The sequence below is a fragment of the Varroa jacobsoni genome, unplaced genomic scaffold, assembly GCF_002532875.2.
Source record: "Varroa jacobsoni isolate VJ856 unplaced genomic scaffold, vjacob_1.0 scaffold_585, whole genome shotgun sequence".
NCBI lineage: Eukaryota > Metazoa > Arthropoda > Arachnida > Mesostigmata > Varroidae > Varroa > Varroa jacobsoni.
The window spans coordinates 133,584-159,892 of NW_019213487.1; the positions used below are offsets into that span (position 1 = coordinate 133,584).

The following is a 26,309-nucleotide window of genomic DNA, read 5'->3' on the forward strand; positions in this document are numbered from 1 at the left end:
ATCACGCAGGCTATATTAAGACAAATCAATCTAGTATGCGCCCACATAGGTCACCTTCTTGCGGTTGTTATTCTAATTTGACCATATCTCGCATTATTTTTGTGGTTATTTTCGATAATAATAATTTACCATTTTTGTCGGACACGCCCTTCACCGCTATCTCTGCGTGATTTCGATTTGTTCTTGTAAATGGCTCAATGATATGAAAAGAAGCAATTAAGAATTTTCTTTTTACTTGGTGACGTACTTATATCGAGTATCAGACAGATGGTGGCAAGGTTGTGAAATGTGCTCTTGGAAAATCAAGAATTCAATAAATAGCTTTGCGGCTAATTACACACCCACAGTTTTCATTGACCATGATAACGAGTGTGTCTATACATTTATTGGAAATAGCGACTGCGGAATAAACCTTTCTTAAGCATAAAAAGAATACGCGTTGATATCCAGGTCACTTTCCCGTTCATTTTTGAAGTCGGTGAACCTTGTCTCTCTGTCAATAAAGGTTAAAACGTGCCTTCAAGTGCTGACTCTTATGTAGTAACCAAGCGAAATGTGCTTTATGTAACTAAAGGTAGATCAGTCATAACAATGTTGTTGTAACTGATCTACTGTTAGATCTGTCGAAATTGAAAACATCATTCCAAAGCAAAAGTCGAGGATGCAATACGACCTTTAAGAACAAATTTTGAGTACTTCAATTCTTGTTGAACCATCCTTTCTGGATTGCTGAATTCAGTTTATAAGGAGTAAATATTTGAATATTAAAAGCATATTTCAACATTTTTTTTTAATTTTATAACAACCTCTCAATTTCTGACTATTTCGGATCTTGATTTACGCTTTATTTAAAATAAGTTGAAAATGAAATGAGCTTACACAAGTCTAACTTATGAAACTTGCTTACCGTTCCTGTTTAAAATTTCACTGTTGATTCAGCCCTCGGCACGATTGGCTACAATAAGTGTTCAAGTTCGATGTGTAATTCATATTAGCTGATTATTATATATTATTATATGCTACTAGATTAATATCGCACACTTACTGACGACCACGTGCCAGAACGTTTTCACAGCATTAGCAATTAAAAAACCTCTCTCTTACAACAGGTAACATTTTCTGTTCATAACTACCAATATAGTAAGGACAACGTTTTTTTTATATTTGATCTTACCATACTACTTGTTTTAAAATTGTCTTTCTACTTAGTCAAGCAGCGAACAACCTTAAGATTGAGCATATAAAAGTCTGGAATTATAATGTAAAATATTAAGTTCGAGAGTGCAATAGCAGACATAACAATCATACATTCGCCTTGCACGGTTTTAGTAGGTTGTACAAAGTACATAATACCTAGTATAAATAACAACCATAACATACTGCTTAGAGCAAATAATCATACTTGCGTTTTTAGCATCAACAAGTTAGTTTACTAAACAAATACGAAAGTATATATATATATATATATAAATATATATATATATATGCCTTGATCATTTGTATACAGAAATATTTTCTGGTTCATGGCCATTGTAATGTAAAATGACCTGAATACTCCGATGGTCTTATTATAGCACGAAAACTCATTTGCGCATAATCTCTGTCAAATCGTTACATGTCCGTCTGCTTTTCTGGTTATTTTCCTTTACCTTCCAGAAACTAACTTTTACTTTGTTTGGAAAATTGTCAGCGTGTATATACATTCATACGAGCTAGGAAAAAGGTGTGCGTGTGTGTATGCACAGATACAGTGCAGAAAACCTGAATCGTTCTAACTTACGAACAGCTTGTGCAATATCGCTTAACGGCGCCTCTACTAATTGCACCTTTCATTTTAGTATTTTTTTTGTCTTTAGGTAGTTCTATCATTCTCCACTTGCTGTCGTTTGTATCTTAGAGGTGTAAAGACGCCCAGAGACTCATGTTTTGTGTTTTCGTTCCATAAAAGCAAAAACTTAACGCTTACACCCTTAACATCCACAGTAACACTTGTTTCTTAGAACTGATTTACCTCAGTGACAAGATCGATAGCCACGATGAACGTGGAACTAAACATCTGTACACTTTTGTTGTGTGCGAATTGTCGCACAGATTAATTTCTAGAAGATTTGTTTACGAGTTTACGTGTAAAGAATTGATTAACACGGCACAGCTTACGTTGTATTATATATATATATATATATATATAGCGGCAACGAATTCTCTTATTTAAATGTAGGTAGACTAGAACTCAAATTCTACGTTTAAAATTAACAGGAACAAGATTGTTAACTCTGATTTTCAAAGGGACGGTCAAAAACGCTGAAACAAGTGGACAATAATTCCTGAAACAATAACTTTTCTCTTTTCTTCAACAGTTTTTTTAAAGCGTATTGTTAAGTTTTTCTATTCGTTGGTGGTTTATATAGAGATTGACTCGGCCTTAATTGAAAACCACTTCTTCTCAGTATTGCTCACTCGTTGAATATACGATTGATTATATTAGTATATATCGACAATTGTCTATTCCGGCTTACCTCGAGCGCTATAGTGTATAAAATTTATTATTTAAAGATAACACTCTTTATTTGATTGTGGTAGTGAGCAAATCTTTGTAGCTCGTTTATAGCAGAATTCTCAGCTGTTGGAATTGCCAGTAGTTTGTTGCAGCTTCTTCCGCCTGGTTAATGTGATATGCTGACTACATCCTTCGAATTCTGCGCTACCATGCTGTTGGTTTCTAAATGACTATTTCATAGCTGTCTTAACTAGCAACAAAAACTATATATATATATATATATATATATATATATATATATATATGTTTAAGACGTCGGCAAGCTGCGGTAGCTTGCAAGTATGACGATTCCGAAGGCGCTCATAAGAAATACCCCCATAGGCAGTGCAGATACACGGTACCACTGATCACCCATGACTTGTTTCCGACGGGCGGTCACGTTTGGGTCTTCCCAATGGCGGCTACGCTCAACTGCTTGCTTCCAACGAGAGAACTTCATTTCGCGTTCTTGTCTGAAATAAAGTCGAGTGACAATTTAGTTCAGACCGCTGTATACTCGAGACTTATGTCATATGAAAAGTAGATCACGCATCGAACAATGCCAGGCTTAAAGCTTAGTTTATTTACGCTACTATAAAATTAAGCTTAGCGAACTACACATCAGTGAACATTAATTTCTTAGAATAATGCACCAATAAATATAAAAGCCTACGATGGGTTTATGTATGGGTGCTTTTTCTTTTACTTACTTTACAATTTGAGGCTCAAAGGTATCACTGACGGCCGCAGCAAGTTTTTGCATTTCATCGAGAGACCACACTTCTACGCCTTTTGCTAACCCAGCTGCTACCGCTGCGCCCAAAGCGGTCGTTTCTAGCATCTGTGGTCGGATGACGTTAACTCCAAGAATATTTGCTTGCAGCTGCATCAAGGCATCGTTGTGTGCCATACCCCCATCAACTAAAAGCTGCTTAAGCTCAACCCGCGTGTCAGCATAGACGCAGTCAATAATTTCTTTTACCTATAAACAATTAGGGCAGAGTTAGGTTTCGATGATATACGCTCGCTACAAATTTATTAGACCACATGCGTAAAAAGTCGGCTCAAATAAATGAACGTGTGATCATCTAGTGTACTCTGGATACAAGTAGCAACCTATGATCGCTATATTGCTGTAGTTTCATCCTGGTCTGACACAGTTCGATATTGCTGATACATGAACCTTTTCGTCTGCAGATAACAAAAGCCGAAATTTATCGTTAACGAAATACGATCGAAGAAGCATTATAATCACGTGAACTTCGCAGTAGAATTTCGATAGGATACCTGATAGCAGACACTTTCGAGTGTAGCACGCACGAGATGTTCCTTTGTGGTAAACTGTGTCAATCCACAGATAACACCCCGTGCCGAACTTTCCCAGTATGGAGCATATAAACCACTAAACGCTGGCACGAAGTAAACATCATGGGTTGATTTGACACTCAACGCAAGCCTTTGAACCTGTAGATTCACAAAATGGACATAAAAAAGGCACAGGCTAGCAATTTCAGCCGGTTTATATGCTATAGAATGTTTCATGTCCATTTTACAAAAAAAACATGTTGCCAGAATAAAGGTAAGTGAGGATAAGGAGAATCATCTACGATACATGTGTTTCCACCTAAATCAATGATCGATAAAATCTGCGTTTTAGGACAATATCGTTTATACAGATTTTAACCACCTATCAAGTTAAGGCCTATTACAGTCTTGCTGGTAACTTCGGTGAAGCCACGAATAGTTTAATGTCATCAACTCGCCTCGTCGATACTCTGTACAATGCCAAGGTTGTCCCTGAGCCATCGAACGGCCGATCCCGCAACGGCTACGGAGCCTTCAATTGCATAACACGCTGGACTGGAAGGACCGAGCTTGAAAGCCACTGTAGTCAGTAGGCCATGTGTAGACATTACTCGCTGCAATGAATAATGTCCACGTTAATCATTAGGAGAAAAGAATATTAACGTAGTTACGGGAAACCATCTCGAAAATCCTTTACTTTTCATGTAAACAGGTGTCTGATATACTCTGTATATAGGCTTATTGAAGCTAATCAGTGAAATTTAAATTCTGACTCAGGCAGGGTCAACATCCCAAAACTTTATGGACATACACGCATTAAAGGGAACATACGAATCACTCTAAAATTAAAACAAATAAACAGGACACTCATAAAGCAGTGAAACAACATAAAAGAGAAACTTCAAAGTGACCTCTAGACAATTTACAGCCAAAGATACTTCAAAAGGGACACATGGTATCTCCAATGACCTGAGAGACCGTTAAAGACTTAAAAACGACAAAATTATTGAAACGTCTTAGTAGTGAAACACTAAGTACCGATATTACTCATCGGACTAAAATGAGTCTGTGAAATAAATATGTTACATAGATCTTTATCGCGTTCATTAACCCACAACGCTTCAGTATTTCAATAAGGGGGATTGGATAAACACAAGGAACCGGAAAAACGCTCAAATCTAATATTAGACCGCTATTAGTAGAAACTTCGCACAACTTTCGGCTCAACCTGTAATCTATTATCATAACATTTCCCGGGCATTAAGATGGGTTGACGAAGACGAAGGAGCTCCATCCCAGTTCAAACACGATATCAACAACTAATCATGTAATAATTTCGACTCTCAGTATATGAATTAGATACACATGACCAAATAATTTAGAAACTAAAATCTAATCTGAAAACATTATAGATGTATTATCTCTGCATTAAGACGTACACTTTCAAATCAAACTGTATATATTTCTGTATGAATAGCACGATGAAACGTTCAACTTAGTCAGCTAAGTGTTCAATTCTGTTTAAAGAATACCAGCCCTCAAGTTAAATTAAATTTTCGAGCAATCACAGCAGAGATAAGAGAAGCACACATGTTACTGCTTCTTTAGTTGATCCTTAAGGTTTTGCCACAGTGCACGGCACTATTTCCGCGTGTTCGTGCCCACAATCCTGCAGTAAAAGATGACCGAAAGATCGTCATTAGACAATGTAGCAGCAAAAGCAGTAGAGTACAAATAGCGCACATGTAGAATACAAATGTTCCCTGGAACAATGTCGCAGACTTCACTAGTATACTGTACTTTTTCCCATCTCTTCCTGCACAGCGAGTGAAGAACTCCGATGCATGCCATGTCATGCAGGGCAAATAAGTGGTAGACTATAAATCACAGTAAATTGCTTGTTTCTTCCGATATTAAACCGTTTTCATATGCCTTTTAATTCCTTATCCTCAAGAGTGTTCAGACAAGTCATGCTATAGTCGCGTGGCTGATCAAGACGCCGGGAGCAACCCGAAATACAATCGGCTCGAATCAAGAATCCTGTGATTCGTGAACACCCCATGTATGAGAATGAAAGGCGAGTGAGATAAGGTACAATAATTATTGAACCGAACGAATAATCTGAAATGTGCACCGATGTGGTATCCATTATATTGTACCGCTACGCATGCACAATGTAACGCGATGATAGACGCAAAAACCAGCATTGGCAAAAGCAAAAAAAAGTCAATTGCGAACAAATCAACTACAGGCATTCTAATACAACACTGCAATAGGAAACTGTCTATTTTACTCTTTCGTAAAGCAGTAATAACTACACGTTCCATAAATGAAACGCTCAGCAATACTAATGTGGTCGTCTTTAGAATGGATTAGGCAATGTCACAATGATTGGTTATAAAGCAGAGTGTAGCAATATTTGTCTAATATATTAGGAAATAAGCTCACAGGATTAAAAGCTATGTGAGCTATATATATAAAGCACAAAGGTGGATTATGAAAAAATGTCGTGGCCTCATCTATATACAAGACCATGCAAAAGCTCCATTCTGGCAGTTTACAATGACTGAAATGATTTAGTAAATTGATTTTATGCATACCAAAACTAAATGTTTTGGATTTCATGCCTACCACCGCTGTTAGGCATTTCATCAGACGGCTGATCTCCAGCATGACACGAACTGTGTCTATGCCCGGATTCGAACCTAGGTCACGCCGTGTCCCTAATATTAGCAGGCAGAGACGCTACCCACTAAGGTACGACGAAGACGCATTTATGCACACTATCAAAAATTATTACGAATCATTATAAAATAAAAGTAGAGCGACCAAGTCGTTATTATTTTTGCATGGAATTTATATTATAAACAGGGTGAATGGCGTGCCACGTGGCTAGATGAGTTTTAATAAGTATAGTCGTAGTTTTAATAAGCTGTAAGGCAACTTTTACTAAAGTTGCGTATCATTAAAGCGTAGTACATTTGGTGTTTCCTTTATGGTTCCAAAATGCTGACAGTAGTACACTAAATAAATATTAAAATAAGACATGCAAAGAGTTTGCAGCTAAGCTTAAAATTTTCTACAAATATAAGGCAATACCTTAAAGTACTATTTTTCAGAAAAATTGATTGCTCTAGCTTATTGCTACATATATTCAGAAAAAGGTCAAGTGAGCAAAAAAATTCAACTTACCTCCGAGCCCGTGTTGCATAGCAGGAAGCCGCCAGTCCCGTACCTAAAAAATAACAAAAGAAATTAAACAAAATGTACATAAATCGATTCTGGGAATCTAAGATATGATTATTTATGATATTATGATTATTATTTAAGATATGATTAAGAATATGATTATTTGAATTGAACATAAGTACAAAATAAATGTTTTTAATTTTCAGAGGCCTATCTAAAGAAGAATTATGTTATTTTATAATATTCACGTGCACTTGGTTTCACCGATGTTGAAGCACATATGCCCAACCAGAGCAGCACTTTGATCGCCAAGACATCCCGAGATTGGTACTCCAGCAAATGGTGTCTTTTCACGCAGGGTGCCGTAGATCTTCATCATAGATCAGGAACAGGGAAATTTCCAGCCACCAAAATAACAAATAAACGTAAAACCATTATAGATTTTTTTTATTTCAAGATAAGGCGATATTCTATAATTATGTTTTAAAAGTTGTTCACACAAAAGGCAAAAACAAGGAAGTTGTAATTACGATACAGACAGAACAGAATTTAAAAAAAAATTACTAGCGAATACTCTATCATGCTGCATACCTCGCTGGAAGAAAGAATTTTGGGAAGAATATTTTTTGGAATTTTAAAGAAATTTAGTAGGAACGGATCCCACTCAAGGGTTTCAATATCCATAAGCATTGTGCGTGAAGCATTTGAAACGTCTGTGACATGCACTCCGCCAATCAGGTTCCACAAAAGCCATGAATCTACAGTTCCTGCAAAATAATAAATGCATTTCGACCTATTAACTACAGACTGCATACTTACAGAATTTCTTGTTTGCTTCATGAGGTCGACAAAATAAAATTCGTCGACGTATAACATGGAACGCCTTATGATATAGCCAATATCCTTCGTCATTAAGCCTAATATAGAGATTAACTTTCCGCATGGAAAACCAGTTTCGACACGGCCAAATCGCGTTTCAATACATACCAAAAATTAAACTTCCTTGTTCAGCTTTTGCACCCAGTTCAGGATGATGGGTGAAAAGCCAGGCGAGTTTAACAGCTGAAAAATATGTTGATAACGGAAGTCCGCATTTGGGTCGTAGGTAGTTTGGATCTCGTTCGGGAACTTTTTCCAGAAGGGCTTCTACTGTATCGACTGTACGGTTGTCGCACCACACTAACAAAACAAACAAATCCATGTTGGAATCTACAGTGAACAATAACTGGTCGACAACTATCCATAGTGTAGGTGTTAAGATGTCACCGGCTGTTATCAATTCACTACTTCTGCTTTGACGCCACAATCGAATGTAGTTCTAGGATTAGCCAGACGTCTTTTCTCTCGTAGCTAAGATGTTACAAATTTGTAAACACCTATACATCAACAATTATCAAAATCTCGAGAATTTGGCCACTGGGCTCAATTCTCGGTATTCAAGAGGGGTGGTTGACCTATTCGAGTTTTTTGACAGTTCTTATTTGGTAGTTTCTTTCCATTTTATCGATATTCACAATTAAATCTTCCATCATTAATCCGGTAAATTAAATGGCTTTCTATTATAAACGACGTGTTTTTCTATGATTATTTAACTAAAGCTCCAATAGGACTTTAGTTAAATAATAATAAATAAAATAAATAATAACGAGGTGGTGTACATTTGTTTGCACTACTCTTAAATAACTCCAATAGAAATGTCAAATTGATAAGTTCGACTATTCCTGGAGGGTAAGGTCACTGGAAATGAAGGGAACCTTTTTTTAGCGCCGCTTACGGGAACCCGTATAACGGCAAATTTTCACTGGAAGCCACTGGAGATTCCTTCCTCTGCGATACTTATCAGCACACCAGCCTAACAACAGAACAGTGTCGATTCAATAGTTTCTTGGCGCTACATAAACAGGAGAAGAGTGTAACCGTCTATAATATCGGAGAAAACAACTAGGTTGTGTCACTTTATAGACTACAGAGAGACTTTTTCGAAAAGAGAAAATAACAAGCAGCGACAGCCGGCGAAAAACGAAGGTTGGCTAAAGTTTGCCATCAACAAAACTTCATGATTGGAGTTTGCTAAACGCAGAGTCCAATAGAAGCACAACGCAAAGCTTCTACGGTTTTCATTTTATACCTGTCAGGGTACTACGTACGCTAGTTCACACAAAAGTGAAATCACTGTCATGCAACTATCTGAAGTAGTTCCACCGTGCTCTCCTATACTGATACGAGCGAATCGAATATAAAATGCAGTTATTAAAATATGCATACATTATTTTCAGGTTATTGATATCATCGTCGCTGACCAACTGGTTGCGGAGTTGATTAGATAGGTGTTAAGCGTCCATTTCGTGGTGAAAGGATAATGTTTCCGATAACAAATAATCTACTTCTTATCAACTGACTTCTATACAGAGTCAACTGTTATCCGCGCAATGCAAGGTACGTCACAAATTTGAACTGTCTTTGATATAATTTTTCTCGAGTTAAAACTTGTAAAAAATGTCGCTGTTCTTAGATATGTCCTATGATATTATACCTTGATACATGCGTTTGCATGATGCATCATGATATTGTACTCACGAATTGCATTGTAGTATGGTTTTCCTGTGTTCTTGTCCCATATAATAGTGGATTCCCTTTGGTTTGTCATTCCAATTGCCACCACATCGTGTGGGTCGATCTGCATTGCAATAAGTTTGCCCCAAACCTCTGTCATGCAGATGGTAACCGTCTGTAAGATGTGCATCGGATCTTCTTCTACCCATCTAAAGCAGCAAAATTGAAAGGTGAAATAATAGGTCGATAGCAACTATGAAGTTTGTATTAAGAAGCAGTGACCAACTCGAACATTCCTATGGGTGACGGACGTTTCTAATATTACCAGGGTATCGGAATTACTTTGAAAACACGCAGTTATCCAGATATAACTATTGCCGTAAATTTGCGTTTTTTCTCTAATGTCTTGAAAAGATGTGCTCAAAAAATGCGTTTAAGATGTTTAAGTTGTTGCGGCTGCTGCTTAAACCGCCAACCCTCGGCTGAGACCGGAAAGAAACCAGAGTTTGTTTAAGCAAGTTCTGCCAATGATATATACTACATAACCTATGAAGTTCCATATCTTTATTATAAAGCTACCCAAGATTATCAAAATAACAGAAACAAAATTAAGGTAATTAGCTTTAAGATCGAATTCTGTTAAGTTTCAATATATATCGTTTTTCTTGGTTCAAATCTTACACTTTGAAATGTTTATGTTATACTGCAAATGGCAAGCCCATATAATTCCCGATACGGTACGCATTAACCAGCTGTATCAGTAGCCCTAGTAGAAACGCCGTTGTGGAAAGAGTTTCGCTCGTTAGCCCGTTGGAGACTGCCCAGCCAACACAGGCTCATTTCTACCTACAAATTACATCTCCGGTGGACTCCTCACAATCGCTACCAAAGCTATGTGTGCACGTGCTTTTGTACACAAAGGATAATTGAACAAGGTGAAAACCATATAAAGTCCATAGTTTTTATATAGTGCTAATAGAAATATCGAATTCGAATCAAAAGTTTGATTCATTAAACACAAAGTAAATGTTAATTTTCAATGCAACAGAGAGCTTCCATATTTGATACGCCTTTTAAAAATTTTGCTTTTTAAACAAGATAAATTTATCTTGTTTAAAAAGCAAAATTTTGACGAGTATTTAAAAAAATCATAGCTCATAAAATATGAGTTTTAAAAATGAAATGCGATACCCTGGTACTAAATTTATCAACAATCCGGAGTAGTTGACTGGCAGCTTATTCTAGTAAACCTCGCCCAAGCAACAATAGCAATATCAAATCAGAGAAATTCCCTTCTTGTGGTTTATTGCTATATGACTAAACGTAAAAAGAAAGTTTTACCTTATCCTGAGTGAGTATGTAAGTATGAAAAGTTAAATCGGCTGTTAGGGTTGAAATTAGACCTGCATTAGCCTCTATTTAAAATCAAAATAAATTATTTAACATTTCACACCATTCACCAGTTGCTAAATAATTGCTAGGTGGCACATAATAGTGCTTCTTCACATACCCTTCTTTTGGATAAATTTGGGCAACTTCAACCTGATGGTACGCGATGAGTTCAGATGTACGTGAAGAGAATATCTGTAAACACCACGAAATATTACTCTTAGTCAAACGACAAGCGGGTCGAAGCTGGTGTTTCCCAACTGTCATACTGTTATAACAGTCTGTACCCCGTTAGAACATGAGTTAGCAATATTTCAATCCATAGTGGATAAATTGGTTTTAGCTCTGTAAAAGAGAGGTGAAGGGAGCAAAGAATCGCATTCTTCACTTTAGCTGTTCGAAAGGTAGTCTTAGATGGCCTTACAAGGTAATATTCGTTCCGTTATCTTACAAGCATCCGCCACGAATAGCATAAACATAATGTATCAGTATGAGCGCACTCGTTATTAAATCGCATTGGGGTCACACCGATCATCGCGTTTGTGTCTCGACTATCTCAAGACGTTGCTGGCAGTCCTTTTCAGCCTTCTGAAAAGGATTAAATATACAATCTCCAGCGCCATACGAAAACCCTTTACCGCACGCTATATCAAAATACACGCCTATGCGTAATAACCTCAAACCCGTACCTGTGTGGAAAAGTGGAGTAGACCCTCTTTAAATTTTAAATATTATTATACTGTGTGTGTTAATTGTGGCTAGCGTTCTATGTAGGGTTCGACAGTTTTTTGTGCAAATATCATTGTAATTGTTTTACTTGTCATAGACACCTATATTTAACCAATGAAAGCTCATTTATACCTACTTATACTCATTTAAACAACGTACTTCCCCCGACTTGCAAAATTGACAAGTGCCGCATTATCACAGCTGCAGTCGGTCATGATGCCATTATAGCGTCGATACAGCAATGCTACAGATGACATGAAGCAATTGTAACAACGTAACTCTTTTGCCTTAATAACAAAGTAACTGAATTAATCAATCGTGTACCAGGTATTTGTACATTATCAAAGCGAGTTGCACAACAGATGTTGACATTTTTTTTTTAAAGCTTCATTTGGCATGTTATTGAGATAGCGTAACAAACATGGCTGTATTACAGATATATTTATGATGAAAGCCCAAAGAGGTGATAAAACGCTTTCTTCAATGTCGGCAGCGAAAAATTGCGAGATTGTGGCTTGCGTCAACACAGCCAAGTGTGTCTATACAGCGGCCCAATGCATCTCAAGGCCGCCTTTCTTATTTATTTAGATTTAGCCTTTCTACGTGCGACTCATTGCATTTCATAAGACGAAAAAAGCACTGCAATGCTACACGATTATCTCGCGACTGCAGGTCCTTACTGCTTCTGGCCATCGCTACAGACGAAAAGTTTCACCTACTGTACGAAAAATACCTGACTGTGGGGCTTCCTTATAAAGAACGTCGTCCTATTGTGATATCGATATTCTTGATATTAGCTCACTAACTGTGGGTTGAACTATAACGGTTGGTGTTCGCACAGGAACATATCAACGATCTCTGTTTCAGGAGCAAAAGTATTGAGATTATTAATTTTTAGGTATATGTTAGCTAGATGTTAACAAAAATGTGTACGATTGACTTGACTGACCAAAGATTTAGATATAATCGCCTCTGTATAAGAGCATAGTCGTACTTCGTGAATGGCATACAACACTCGTGCATTCACTTTGCTCATGAAGGTTCTTAGCTTGTTTGAAATACAAAGTTTACTTTTAAACAAAAATTGACTGAAAAAAATCCACAGTACGTTAATTGTACTCCTTTAATTATACTCGTCAATCATTTATAACAAATATGTTGAGAGCCTCTTTCAATGGTCTAGATGCAAGCTGCACCCTGCGCTGCAGTAATCCGGATTGTATCCTAGGTGGTCATTAGTAACAATGACAGCACATAATATATACTATAGCCACATCCAGCATATTTTGTTACCTAATACCTTGGCTGACCTCTTAATATGACATGCTTATCTTCAGCGTTCGATATTAGGCAGCAGCAGGTCTGACTGCAATGTCAATAGCCCCACTGGGTATCAAACACAACAGGCTTTCTTGATAAAATGCTATCGTAGTCGTTGTTACTAGCAGCAGAAACATTGATTCGCGATAGATGTTTGCACACAATGCATCCGAGTATGATCGGAGAACCCTATAAGTAACAATTTTGAGAGCGTTGACATACCGTCTACACTACAGTTGGACGGGACGGAAAATGACATCTGCGTTTTTACGAAAATAGAACATATTTGTTCCATTACCCCGAAAAACTGGCTGGGGTGACAACCTTGAAATTGTAATAGGAACATACGCATCATAATTATGCTATAGACATGTGAAATGCTTTACGTTGAGTACAAAGGCACCGGCTTTGTATCCGAAAAAAAGCTGATTCATATGAAACAAGAGAATGAGGCACATCATCATCGTCGCATGCTCTGTTAATTCTAACCATATACCATACAGATAGGCTATTATGAAAAAATGCACGCTGCACATACGCTTTTCGTACGGAATAACTCATTACCCCACCAGTTATGAGTTTTGACGACAGCTAAACCACAAAACATAATTTTGTACTTGATGAAAGAAACCCCGAAGTTTTCGCTCAGCAACTAACCAGCAATTATTCGAATCGATTTATGGTAATTCAGATTGATTAAGGTTAGAGATAAGCAATTAAATTCGTTGTTTACATGACTGAGAGGGTGCAGACCGTGAATTTATGACGAAAATATGAAATACCAAAGAAACACAGAACATAATAGCGCTAATATATGTATGATTAAATAAATTATGATTTATGTATCATATGCAGTCAACAATAATACAAATAAAAATACACTTACCAGAAATCTGGTGCTCGATGTTCCCTGATCTATAGCACCAATAAGCGGCCCATATTTATCTCCACCCTTCCGCGAAACATTGGGGTTTGTCATGACGGCGGGTGGCATCACTCACACGTATTCACACCTTTGATCGAAGGTTTAAGAAAGGGTGTATTTAGAGACAACTAAGGACTATTCCTTTAGGTCACTTTTTGTCTTTGACTTTACAGAGCTAAACCTTACCGGCGCTTCAATCACGCACTCAATCACGATTCCGGGCTGAAAGTTTTTTTATAAATAAAGATTTGACATAGTTATTACATATCCTGTTTAAAAGATCTATTTATGCTTTGATTGCGTTCACCAGGATTGTACAAAATATCACGCCAGTGAAAATAATGATGGTGGTTGAATCGAGCGACAATGCAATCATATGATGGTAGATAGCTTTTCAATAGGCTTTTTTTTTGGCACAGGAAAAACTACCATGATCACCGCAAACGGACCACGTGGCTAATATGGATTACGAGATTCTTCCTTCGATAAAAATACTTTTTTAGACTAGTTCTGCTTATATTTCAAGGTTACATGAAAGCACTCATCAAATAAGTTAAGTGGCTTTTGTTGAGGAAGTTGATTATTTTCTCTACAAAAAGCTGTGCATTCCGTGTGTCGTGGATCTTAAACGGAATAATTTCTTATAGTTCACGGCTTCAGCTTTAGTTTACTTAGGAATATCAGGATATGTTGCGGAACAGACGCTTAGGAACTTTTCCTAGATGCTGTAAACGCCATGCATAGCAGTTCGCTACGATGTCAAGCACAAGTCAAAGGCTGTTTGATCGTATCAAAAAATGGGTGCGAATGACGTGAAGCTTTGGCGGCACATACCAGAAAGCCTCACCAATACAAGCTTTGTACAGCCTGTACACGATGTGTGGTTCCTTTCTCGATAAACAGTAGACTAAAGAGTATAGGCTGTTCGCGGTATCGACTGGCCTCCTGGATAGTTCATCGTAACGTAATTGTTATAAAATTAAAAAAAAATTTCAACGATTAAAGCCCAGGCGAGTAACATTATTGCGAAGCCTCGGTAGACAAGTGACTATTCGGCTCTCGCGCTAAACAACTAAATCAACAATGACATCGTCGCGCAGAGCTTCTAAGATAAATTGAATTTCACCGATTAGAAGACGTACCACTGCAGGTGGTATCAATCTACGCTATTTAGGCGATTGTACAAAGAACTCCCATTTCGGTTATTCTATTGTACAAATCACGTGCGTTCTCAATGTCGTGCCCGAAATAACCCGTATTTTTTTTCTTCATACATATTATTTTAACAAACATACATTTGACCAAACACAAGTATTTTCCAATTATTGATTATTATATTAGTCATTGGCAGACCTAGCACGGTCTTACCTATTTCTGTAATCTAATGTGTTACACAGTTTAGGGAAAAAAATCCATTCTTTAAAGCCAACTAATCATAATGCATGCATATGGGTAGCAAACAATTAAATAAAAGGTACACAACTACTAGGTTTAGGCTAATGCCATAGTGACCACACAGAAAGGATTTTATGTGCAATAACTTAATACCTTGCGCTTCAAAATAAACATGTTACGGATATTGCTTATGAATTAATTTCAATTATTTTGTATTATGGACTGAATCACCAATGTCAGCTTGTCGTATAACTACCGTAATTGCTTTAATGTAGAGTAGAGCTAACCAAATCATAAATCAGGATCAACAGCAAACTACTGCACTATCTACTAGCATTTACACTTAGTCGTGTACAACTTATTAAGCTGCGCGTATTCTGCAAGGTCACCAACACAGCACAGGCAAGGATGGGGCAAAAATCCTGAGGGATGGCAACAGTTGACTAATCGTGCAAATTGGTCCTGGTTCTTTTAATCTTGTTATTTTGCGACGAGTCACCTCAAATGTTTACTCTGCGAAGCTTTCTTCTTTTCGATACAGTAGTACGGCATGGCGTTATACACTAGATGGGATACTATGCGTTATCTGACTACCCCGATTAGGCTCGTTGGTGCCGGCGATCGCAACGAAAATTGAAAAACGACCACTATTTAAATGGAGCGTTACTTCAATTTCCTCGAACGGTTAGAACGATCGCTGATTTCGCGACTGGCAACGGACAGACCTGCGAGCATTCAATAGGGAGCACGGCTCTGTGTACTTACATCTAGCAAGATCGTTTGGAATACGATACACCGAACTGCCCACAATACACCGAAGGAGAGAGGACTCGAATTCTCCCCTCGCCCGTTACTTCGACTCAAATACAGCTATATCAGCGGCGAACGATTGACCCGTCCGTTGTTTGAATCAACATACATAAACAAAGATCACAGTTTTCTGGCACACCCTTGCCGCTGTCGTTATCATCAACAACAACAATATTGTGTGTTACTCAGGGAGAAGACACTGTCGTCTGCTACGGTCCGAACACTTAACAAGTAATATTAGTTGATATGCGCGAATAGCCGGTGGAGTTCATTCTGTCTAAATGGTTAGTACCAGTTTGTTGTCAGGTGACGTGGATTCTGTATTTAGACACAAGCTCAGTGGGAAGAAAAATGCTAGATCATGTTCCATGAAGTCGTGATATTTATATATTAAACGTTTTGGCATGTTGAATGGTTATTACAGCAGAAGTTATTGCACAGACCTGCCTCACCAGAAATATATACATATATTGTTTGTTTACCGTATACATAAATCATACTGGAGATTTTAATAATATAGTTTATTTATATTCGTTATATATATATATATATATATATATATATGTTTTATGATGCTATTAGCTGGAACTTAAGAAACACTAAGAAGCAGCTGTCACTATTAAGTTACCACACACATACACCGGAACGTTGATTTAGATGCAAGATATAATTTTTATAACGTTGCTAGACTATGCGACAGTAGAATATACAGTTCTCGAAACTTATGGGAATGAACCTAATTAAATTTAGCATGTAGAAGGTGCAACTTAACACATTCAAACAAACACAGCTTTGCTTCGAAGCCGTAGAGATAGGAAGTAACGATAAGTTTTGATTAGCCAAGTCACCTGACATCAATAACCGTCAAAAGGGGCCACATGAGTTCAAAGACTTTGTTAGATTGTTGATTGACAAAATGCTATTTAGTTTCAAATAAAGATTACATAGCACGTTTTGATTAGAGCAAGAATTATATGCAGTAAGAATTTAATTTTAAAGATAATTTTAACAATCAAAGTGTAAACTATTAAATTTATATACACCACCAGTATATAAATCCAGTAAAGAACACGCGCTTGGGTTTAGCGACACGTCAGTACCATGTGGAAATTTAACTACACCTCTTCACAATGCAACGATATTGAATAACTTCTTATTTGTTTTGCACAATGCAACTTGTAAAAGAAGCAAGATCTTTTCACTTTATTTGTTGGAACATTGTCAACTCCTAGAAGAAAATAATGTAAGATTATGCTATTATTGTAGTCCTACGCGACTGGGTAACAACGACTTTTGACATTACTCTGTTTAGGTGTGATGTTTTATTTATATTACGAAATTGTACTACAATTGTATTAAACCTGAAAATATTTCTTAAAATATCATTAATATTAAAATAATTTATTCTGAAGTTCAACGGTTTTTTGTTTAGCAACAAGCAAAATTTCTTTGTAAATAAAGTACTATATATATATAGTACTACAAACGACCTTAGTGTAAAACAGCTATACAGAGATCTTCAACACGTGCAAATCGTGAGCTAATGCAGAGCTTCGATTCCTACGGGTGCGCTGTTCTCATAGCACTAGGTAGAATTAGTTACGGCTTTGTAATCGCTAGATGTTTTGAATCCTCTAGCTTTACCAATTTACTTCTGCTAATTGATTGTGGCAATCGCCTGGTCAAATTTAGTAAAAACAATGGGCCTTCCTATATTAGAAGTACCGAATGACTATACTCGGGCTTCGATGTCACTCAGCTCAAAGAAAAATGGCGCATTGGTGAGAGAAGAAACGTCCAGTTGGACAAATTATGATGGACATATTGGTATGCCTGGTATATTGATTTTTTTTTGCAATAAGGCCGTACTGCGACAAAGAACAGATTCAGCCAGAACTCAAATTACTTTCGTATTGTCTTTTTTTCTGAGCAGAACAACTGTATAAAGATGTTTATATTATAAGGTCCACTTTTAGTACACAGCTATTCTGCTTGTCACTGGTGAACGTCCGAGAGAATAGAAACTTACGCCTACGTGGCTGAAAAATACAAGATCAATTGGGTTATCTGAAGCATCAGTAACGCGGAAAGCAAACATGTGCTTGTTCGTAGAAGTTTACCGCTTGACTTTTAAGATCCAACCTACTGATTTGTAAATGAATGCTTATAACTTTCTTCTGGATGCAGGGGTATTCGCTTTTTGTGTGCCATTTTTAATATACGGTGCATAGTCGAATACGAGACAGCACAAAGCACATCAAACTACGCTATTAAAGGTTTTATTTATGAACATCGGCGCACTTTGAGTGGCTTGACCGGTTAACAGGCGGTTCGTCCTTGCATACATTCGATTTTGTTCATTCCTATTCTATAATGGTGCCACTTGCCATTCAAGTCCAGACTTGTTGGTCAAAAAGCTAGCTACTCTTAAGGCAACGAAGATTCTATGCTAAAAGAAAATTGGTGTCTTTGTTAATACTAATAATAGCTAACTAAACAACAGCTTTATTTAGCTCATTCTGAGAACATGATCATATTATACTAAAAGTTAGTAATACACCTTGCTGCAATCTGTATCGTGTGGGCCGCTAGCGAACTGTGCATGTTTACAGATGTTGAAGTCTCAACTTATAATTCACACTTGGGAAGCAAAAAAATCCTGAGCTTTCGTTATGGCACACGTGGAAAGATCATTTGAGTCTAGTTTTCCCAAATAATAATTATATTAGTACACGTAGTGATTGTCTCAACTTTATAGCTTAGGTTATGTTGTGAGTATAAAACAATAAAGAGAAGGTCCTATTATGAGATTAATAGGAATTGTCAAAGGCTTAGGAATGAGCGACTGACTCTACTTTCCAATTAAATTTTCTTGCTATCGGTAAATGGTTTTCATCTTTTTTGGAACAAAAATATATTCAACGTACTTAAACGTTTTGTTGTACGCCAACTATACGCCAAATACACTATATCAATGAATACTATGTGTTTGGCTTTCCACTGTATATCAATAGAGCTGTTGAAGGTGTTGTGCTCGTCGACGCCATAATGTCTTCGTCAACTGAAGCTAAAAAAAATGCTGGTTCATTGTCGTCAACGGAGTGTCCGGTCTGTAATCAGCTAGTCGTTTCGGACCTAATCAATCAGCATCTAGATCGCTGTTTAAAGACGGGAACTTCACAGAAAAATTCAAAGAGTCCAAAGGACTCTCCTCGAAAGTCACCATCGAGAAAAAAAAAAACCGGAACAGTCTCCGCCACTAGCATATCTCCACCCAACACCCCCAAAGGCTCGTCAACCTCAAAGGTCTGAGTTGGACCCGGTAGATCCTATACTTTTTTGAGGGATAGTAGTAGCATCTATTTCCTGCGAGGGCTGTACAATACTAAAAATACTAGCAGACCAAAAGATTGCAACCTTAGCTATGCTTAACCTAGCCAATACCAGCAAGTCGTAAGTATGCTGATGAACTAAAATTGTAATTTATGACAAATTCGTACAGAGTCTCAACAGCACGACAATCCACCCATTTTTTCAATCTCGAACCCAGAAGAAAGATACCCGTATATCTTGGACGTCTTCCTCCGCAAAGAAATTTCGAACAGACATTATAGACTTAGAAGACGACTCTGGCTCACCAAAAGACGACATTGTCAAATTTGAGGAAGGATCTATAAATGGTAATGCTATATATGAATTAGGAAAACATCTATTGATTTTGAGTAAGTATAAAATAATACGGCAAAATAATGCCTTTTCGTAAGTCGATTCATTCTTCTACATTAATACTACGTCGACCTTTATCTAGAAGCCGAACGTAGCTAGATGTCCATAGCGAGCTAAAGTACCAGAAATTTATACTGTATTTATATATTTAGGACAACTTTATATTAAGGACAACTTGTTATAACTTTAGATCGAGCGGAATCGAAAAAAAACAAATTCGGTCAAGCTGGCACATCATCAAGCTTCGTGAACGGAATGTCGTGTCCTGACTCAGCCGCTGTGCTGAGCAGATCGTCAATAGGTGACAAACAAACAAAGGATACTAAGTTCAAACCATTAGCTGAGGTATGAAATTGGTTCTAATTGTACATAGTGCACACTATTGATGATTTCATCACTAGTCCCCGCTTAATAACTCTTTAAAGAAGACTACATTAATGATCATAAACTTTTCAAATAAATAAATTCATAAATTCAAAGTACAACGATTATAAGCTTGATATCCTGGTGTAAGTTGAACCGGAATTTCTAAGGGTTATGACTATTTCTTGAAGGTTATGCGTCCGACGAGACTTGATGGCTATGTAGGTCAAGATGACGTTGTAGGAGAAAAGACTCTTCTACGGAAACTTATTAACAGCGAGTACATGCCATCTATTATTCTTTGGGGACCACCAGGCTGCGGCAAGGTCGGGATGAAATATTCGTTTTTCCACTTTTCTGGTTGCTTTACTATGCATGCTCGTGTATTACATGGTAGCAAATGTTGCTAACATAAGAACTTATTGCTTGAGTGCTTATGATCGACACTATGGTTTCCTTTAATATTCTATTCAAATATTGAAATACGTTTACAGTTATGGTAAAACTATTAGTTTGTTAATAACTAATAATATATAAAATAATAATAACTGCATTGTAACTTCTTACTTTAAAGACAACACTGGCGCATATAATTGCGAGTCACAGCCGGGAGCGCGGCACAAAATTTGTGACACTCTCTGCAGTGGCTTCCGGAACCAAAGATGTAAAGGACATCGTAAGCAAAGCCCAGACTGATCAGAAAATGTTTCAAGCTAAAACGATTCTATTTCTCGACGAGATCCATCGATTTAATAAGGCCCAACAGGTATACTCGTATTGGGTACATTTGAGAATTATAGAGGCATATTGTTATCATCACTGGATTCTCATGAATCCGAACTGATCATAATAAGGTTCGTGAGTGTATCTCATCCCCTTATTATTGGGAATACGAAATGAAAGTGCATTAATCGTATCACTAAACCATGTTAAGAAGACAATGTACACCACTAACATCGTTTTTGCATTATGCCAATGTTTCAGGACGTTTTCTTACCTTTTGTAGAGAAAGGCATTATCACGCTAATAGGTGCAACCACCGAAAATCCGTCATTCTCACTTAACTCTGCACTCCTTTCAAGATGTACGCTAACAACTAATTTCGTTTCGGATATTTGAAAAATTGATTAACATATCTAGCTTAATTTCTTTCAACCATTTTTTAGTATGCTTACATCCTTTAGGAGACGTACCGTCTTATATTCTGTAGTGAGTAAAAGTAATTTGGTACATCCAACTTAATGCTTCGAGGAATATTGGATACTGAGAATTCGTTGCGCGTTTCACATGTAAAACATAGGTAAAACGATCGTGTTGGAGAAGCTGTCATCAGAAAATATTAAAACGATTGTGCTTCGTGCGCTAGAATTTCTCGAAGTCAACATCATTCAGGATAACAAAGAGACCGCCAGCGTAAAAGGTAGTTGAAATGACTGTGGAGTTACGAATCGTTTTTGTTACTTTTTTTTTATTTTTTTATTGCTGAAGCGCGACTTAGAACTAGCCAACAGTTCTAGTGAAGTTTAGTTCTGAAAAAGGGCATTAGTTGCTATTGTTGAGTGGCGTTACAAAACCTTTAGACTGAGGTGGACCAAGGATTACGGTTGTTAATTCTAACAAATAGTCTGCATCAAATCTGCTACCTACTGACTATAGTCATAGTTGATCCAGAACCGTCTAAACGAGTTGATTTTATTAATCTCCACTATATTCTAGGTGGCTTATCAATTACTCAGTCCGCTATTGACTTCGTAGTGGCTGTCAGTGATGGTGATTGTCGCACTGCATTAAATTCGCTTCAGACAGCTGTCGACGGATTTCGTGACGTCGCAGATTACGTTATCACGAAAGAAGATATTAAAAGCAGTCTTAAAAAAACACACTTTCTTTACGATAGAAAAGGTCAGCTGCGTCATTTACTTACTTACTATAATTAATTAATTAGGCTGTTACAAGCGAACTTTGAAATTGAATAACTTTTGAACTACGCGCCGCTAGCAGACGGAATTTGACTGCTAATGACTCCAAATTTCTAGCAATTGTAAATAAAAACCGCTCGAGTATACTCCAAAAGGGGAAATATTTTTTAGGCTTGAAAATCAACACTCAGTCGTCACATGTTCCTCGAAGATCACACCGCTGCGGAAAAGTCGAAGCTTGGTGACTGTACTAGGTACGGAGACCTTAAAAGAGAGTATAGTAGGTGAGTTAAGCAAATATTTCAAAAACAAAGGTTGGAGTGTTAACGATAATTAAGGTGACCAGTTACCGCGATACGAAAGCCCAGAACGTATTGTCGTAATCGAAAAGGCTTAGTCGGCCAAAAATGATATTTCCCATGTAACGAGACCTGGAATAGTAATTTGAACACTGAAAATGCACAAACTGGAAGAAAAAGGATTCCCGTGAATTGACTCCAGGCCAGCTGAAGGTGCGTATGGTGTATCTTAGGTGCAACTTGTGGATCGTGACTGGATCAAAAATCCGCTTGGAACATGCGGTCGCCGTATACAAAACATGGTTTAATCTTAACTGTCATAGACATGTATCAGGCGAGAAAATGGCGTTATTCTGTAGAGAAAGCAGAATCGGTGGCAGTGTCGAGTATGTTCATATATAATGTGATGGTAGTACTTGTAATGGACATCAGAGGTATCTGCTACTATAAGATACTTTCAGAAAAATGATGTAATGATTACAGCCCGCTATCTCGAGTTCTTCAAAAAATTCATAGACTATTGCCATGGCAATATGAAGCACACATTCTAGTTACTTGATAACAATGCCGTGCCTTGATTACTTCCCTAATTAAGTACAAAAATATTCAACGTCGGCCTCACCAGCCTACTTTCCCAATCCAGGAGAGAGTCACCTGGTGAAGCCGTCATCCCGTGTGATTATAGAACTTTCCATCTCCCAAGAAGGGCAACTGGTAAGCAAGTGTAGTTCATTATCTATTTACTTAAAGAAGCCATAAATAGAGAAACTGCACGTGGGAAAGCGAATGATAGGTAGATGGCTGTCCAGAAGCCGCCACAGCGGCGGGGTGTATAAAAAAAATGAGAGTATTTGCAACATATGTTAATCATTATTCTCTTCCAATTAGGTCCAAAGTTATTTATTTCAAAGTCCGCCGGCTTCATTTGTAATAGCTTAACACTATGTTTTGTTTTTAATCAATATCATTAAAAAATTATCTTCTACCAACTGAGTATAGAGGATATCTTGATTATTGTTTATTTCTCTAAAAACGAGCGCCGAATGCTGATTCCAGGCGATATGCATTATGACACAATATCGGCGTTCCATAAATCGATGCGATTTGGAAAAGAAAACGCAGCTTTGTACTACCTCGCTAGAATGCTAAACGGCGGCGAAGATCCTCGTTTTATAGCCAGGAGACTCATGGTATGTTTGTGTGGTGCTGTCCATTAACAATTTATTTCTCTCGGTTCTTTCTCTCGGAATGAAAAATAGCACTCCTGGCGATGACAGTCGTGATGATTTGATAAGCGTAACCTGAGGAGCATCCATTGTCGTTTTTAGGTATTTGCATCAGAAGACATCGGTTTAGCCGACCCAACAATGTTAAGCCTGGCTGCCGCAACACACCAATCCTGCGAAAAAATTGGAATGCCTGAATGCAGGGTAATGGCGTTACATTGCTCTTAGGTTTTACGTCAAATAGTAGCTTGACGAAACAGTTTATGGTATCGAAATAGAAAAATAGTAAATGAAATAGATGATCGATGGGAGCTACAAATAATTTTGAAAAATAGATTAATCCTCAGGAGTAAATAACGGCAACCTTAGCTGCTTAAAAGAAACTTAGCTGCTTAAAGAAGCCGGCATAGCTTCCGCTACGACGGAAGAAACCTTCCCACGTAAATAAAAACAACATCAACGAAGTAAGCTTAGTTTTTAAATTTCTCAATTTGGAACATAGATCATGCTTTCGCATTGCACAGTGCAGTTCGCACGCGCACCGAAGTCGCGCGAGACCTACGATGCCTATGGCCGGGCAGAAATTTTCGTCAGAGAATTCGAAGGGCCACACCCTGCGATCCCTTTATCAATACGGTAAGACCATTAATAAGACTATGCTATGGTATTTCCGCAGATTCTGCTCATCTTTAAGTTCAATGAGCGGCATTTGCCATTCGGACTTAGATCTATAAAGCTAACGAAATCTGTCTATGAGAAAGTCTGGAACCACCACTAATCTTAGCAAAGTTACTGGAAGGTGCTTTTGCTGCGATCCTAAGAATAGGGCTAATGGATAAAGTTAGAGCGGCTAGCTAATGGGTTCTTAAAGTGACTGGCAAAATGCTGGGCATTGAATGTATATGAGTAAACGCGTTCGGTACTGTTTCGAGAATATTATCTGGGTTCTTAAATAGCAAATTTACTATCTGTTTTTTATTTACCGATTCACTACATTTAGGAATGCTCCAACAAAGCTAATGAGGGAACTTGGCTATGCAAAAGGCGAGTACGGATCCTGTATGCCCGAAGGAATGGAACATATCGACTTTTTCAAAGGACCCCCTCCGGCGCACCATAAATAGATGTAGGTTACACTTTTGCTAGAATAGCTTGAGGCTCGATCGAGCAAACGAGGTGTCTGCTAAAAACTAGAGCATACATTTTAACCACGCCGGCAGGATGTGTGCACCAAAGTGAATGATTGAATAATATGCTGTGTCTTGGATCCGTTTAAATAATGCTCTTCGACAAAAATCTTTTTTGTTGCATCGCAAAAATGGCCAGAATAATTTTTCGGGCCAAAGACGGTATCCCTGTGTGCGTGTACAGATCAGACCGGTGGTCACGATCGTGGCACTTCAAGCTGAACATATCCAGCCGCTTTTATGCTCAGAATTTTTCGTGTACTTTTTGTGCATTTCCTAGATGTTATCCAATCTTAGATATTTAAATGTATTATTAAAGTTATATATTTTACTTATTATTCCATTTTAAGTACACTTTTATATACGTACATAAGTTGTCGGCAAAGCCGAGTAAAAAATGAATAGTATTGAAGGTGCTGCTTTTCAATACAACAAAAGCTTAAATGGGTAATCCTCTGTTTTTTTTACCATTGAAGTAATCTTAAGGCAAATGTAAAATATAGCATTATTTGAGGTTATGTTACTACTAACTAGCTTGTATATGCAAAAATATGAATAGAATGATTAATACATTTAGACTAAAATAAAACTGCTTTAAATGAAAATCAAGCTGAAGCTGGTATTTTATTTACATACTCCATACTTGTGGATTAGACCCGACCTAAAAATAAATTCTATGCACCGGATGTATTTTTGGATTTTTATTTTTACTACATTATTAATCCATACGGTTCCCGTCGTGTGCGTTGAAAATAAGGAATAGCAAAGAACTATTAATAAATTACCTTCTGTTGTTGACTGCTGGCGTAAGTTGTAGGCCATAATTAAGTGGTCAAGCAAATTCGTTAAGATAATAATCCTAGTAATCTTTTTCGACATTTCTTAAAACTATTTGTTGTCTTATGTTTTGCATTACGGAGAGAATTACGGTTAACAATGCGTTATCATCAATCGGGATAGAACAATTTAGAACAAGATCTCACGGAAAACAGCCTTTCATAACTTTTTCTTTTGGTTTTGTTGAACTTTAATTTCCTAAAATAACTTCACTTATTTAATACATGGCCATATTTACATCTGTGATGTGAAGAAGATAAAGCATTATTTTAAGCAGAATTATGTCGGGAACAACTTTTAACAACAGACAAACAAACAGCAAATATAGAAACACACTTTTTTAGATCAATGAAAAACTGCACGAATCCGATTGCTTTAAATGTCATATTTATGAACGGCTTTCTAAATGGCCGTACATACAGTTGTTCTCCTATAGTAATGATAGAAACAATAATGTGCAGGGCACAGAAGATAAGGTAAAATAATCCATATTGCGTAATCATATTAAAAAGGAGAGCCTAATATATATATATATATATAATTAGGCGAAACTAACGACTCCGATTGACGACAAATTGTTTATAGCACTATTCGTGCTTTA

At 37.3% G+C, this 26,309-nt stretch overlaps 2 protein-coding genes and 1 long non-coding RNA gene across 7 annotated transcripts; 2 read left to right on the plus strand and 1 right to left on the minus strand.

Annotated features, from left to right (window-relative positions):
* Positions 1-813: 813 nt before the first annotated feature.
* Positions 814-16,191, minus strand: Gk1 (Glycerol kinase 1). 3 transcript variants are annotated; one of them, XM_022835317.2, is made up of 12 exons: positions 16,107-16,191; positions 13,908-14,034; positions 11,094-11,167; positions 9,608-9,792; positions 8,018-8,209; positions 7,622-7,797; positions 7,279-7,400; positions 7,034-7,076; positions 4,300-4,455; positions 3,824-4,000; positions 3,247-3,518; positions 814-3,009 (listed from the first exon to the last, which is right to left on the minus strand). In XM_022835317.2, exons 2-12 carry the CDS (start codon positions 14,013-14,015, stop codon positions 2,805-2,807), a joined length of 1,710 nt encoding a protein of 569 aa, XP_022691052.1. In that variant the 5' UTR covers positions 14,016-14,034; positions 16,107-16,191; the 3' UTR covers positions 814-2,804. The 3 variants fall into 3 exon arrangements, with proteins under 3 accessions (XP_022691052.1, XP_022691050.1, XP_022691049.1); XM_022835315.1 differs by lacking the exon at positions 16,107-16,191 and adding an exon at positions 15,841-16,100; XM_022835314.1 differs by lacking the exon at positions 16,107-16,191 and adding an exon at positions 15,841-16,100 and having other exon boundaries at positions 13,908-14,168.
* On the plus strand, positions 8,785-15,620 carry LOC111261679 (uncharacterized). Its single transcript, XR_002681149.2, has 3 exons — positions 8,785-9,055; positions 9,307-9,466; positions 14,120-15,620. It is a non-coding gene; the product is annotated as an uncharacterized LOC111261679 (long non-coding RNA).
* Positions 16,192-16,276: 85 nt separating the features above from the next.
* LOC111261677 (ATPase WRNIP1) lies at positions 16,277-25,480 on the plus strand. Of its 3 annotated transcripts, XM_022835311.2 has the most exons (13): positions 16,277-16,435; positions 19,166-19,457; positions 19,654-19,831; positions 20,068-20,222; positions 20,432-20,566; positions 20,815-21,006; positions 21,225-21,324; positions 21,541-21,660; positions 21,957-22,142; positions 23,515-23,648; positions 23,787-23,888; positions 24,187-24,320; positions 24,685-25,480. In XM_022835311.2, exons 2-13 carry the CDS (start codon positions 19,200-19,202, stop codon positions 24,806-24,808), a joined length of 1,818 nt encoding a protein of 605 aa, XP_022691046.1. In that variant the 5' UTR covers positions 16,277-16,435; positions 19,166-19,199; the 3' UTR covers positions 24,809-25,480. The 3 variants fall into 3 exon arrangements, with proteins under 3 accessions (XP_022691046.1, XP_022691047.1, XP_022691048.1); XM_022835312.2 differs by lacking the exon at positions 19,166-19,457; XM_022835313.2 differs by lacking the exons at positions 24,187-24,320; positions 24,685-25,480 and adding an exon at positions 23,102-23,172 and having other exon boundaries at positions 23,787-23,887.
* The last annotated feature ends 829 nt before the right edge of the window (positions 25,481-26,309 follow it).

Coding starts and splice junctions, on each gene's coding strand:
- Gk1 (XM_022835317.2), bottom strand. CDS start 14,015: ATGCCACCCGCCGTCATGACAAACCCCAATGTTTCGCGGAAGGGTGGA. Junction 7,798..8,017: donor ACAAGGAAGTTTAATTTTTG/GTATGTATTGAA, acceptor ATTATTTTGCAG/GAACTGTAGATTCATGGCTT. Junction 3,519..3,823: donor TCGAAAGTGTCTGCTATCAG/GTATCCTATCGA, acceptor AATTGTTTATAG/GTAAAAGAAATTATTGACTG.
- LOC111261677 (XM_022835311.2), top strand. CDS start 19,200: ATGTCTTCGTCAACTGAAGCTAAAAAAAATGCTGGTTCATTGTCGTCA. Junction 22,143..23,514: donor CTTTCTTTACGATAGAAAAG/GTCAGCTGCGTC, acceptor TGCTGATTCCAG/GCGATATGCATTATGACACA. Junction 24,321..24,684: donor GCGATCCCTTTATCAATACG/GTAAGACCATTA, acceptor CACTACATTTAG/GAATGCTCCAACAAAGCTAA.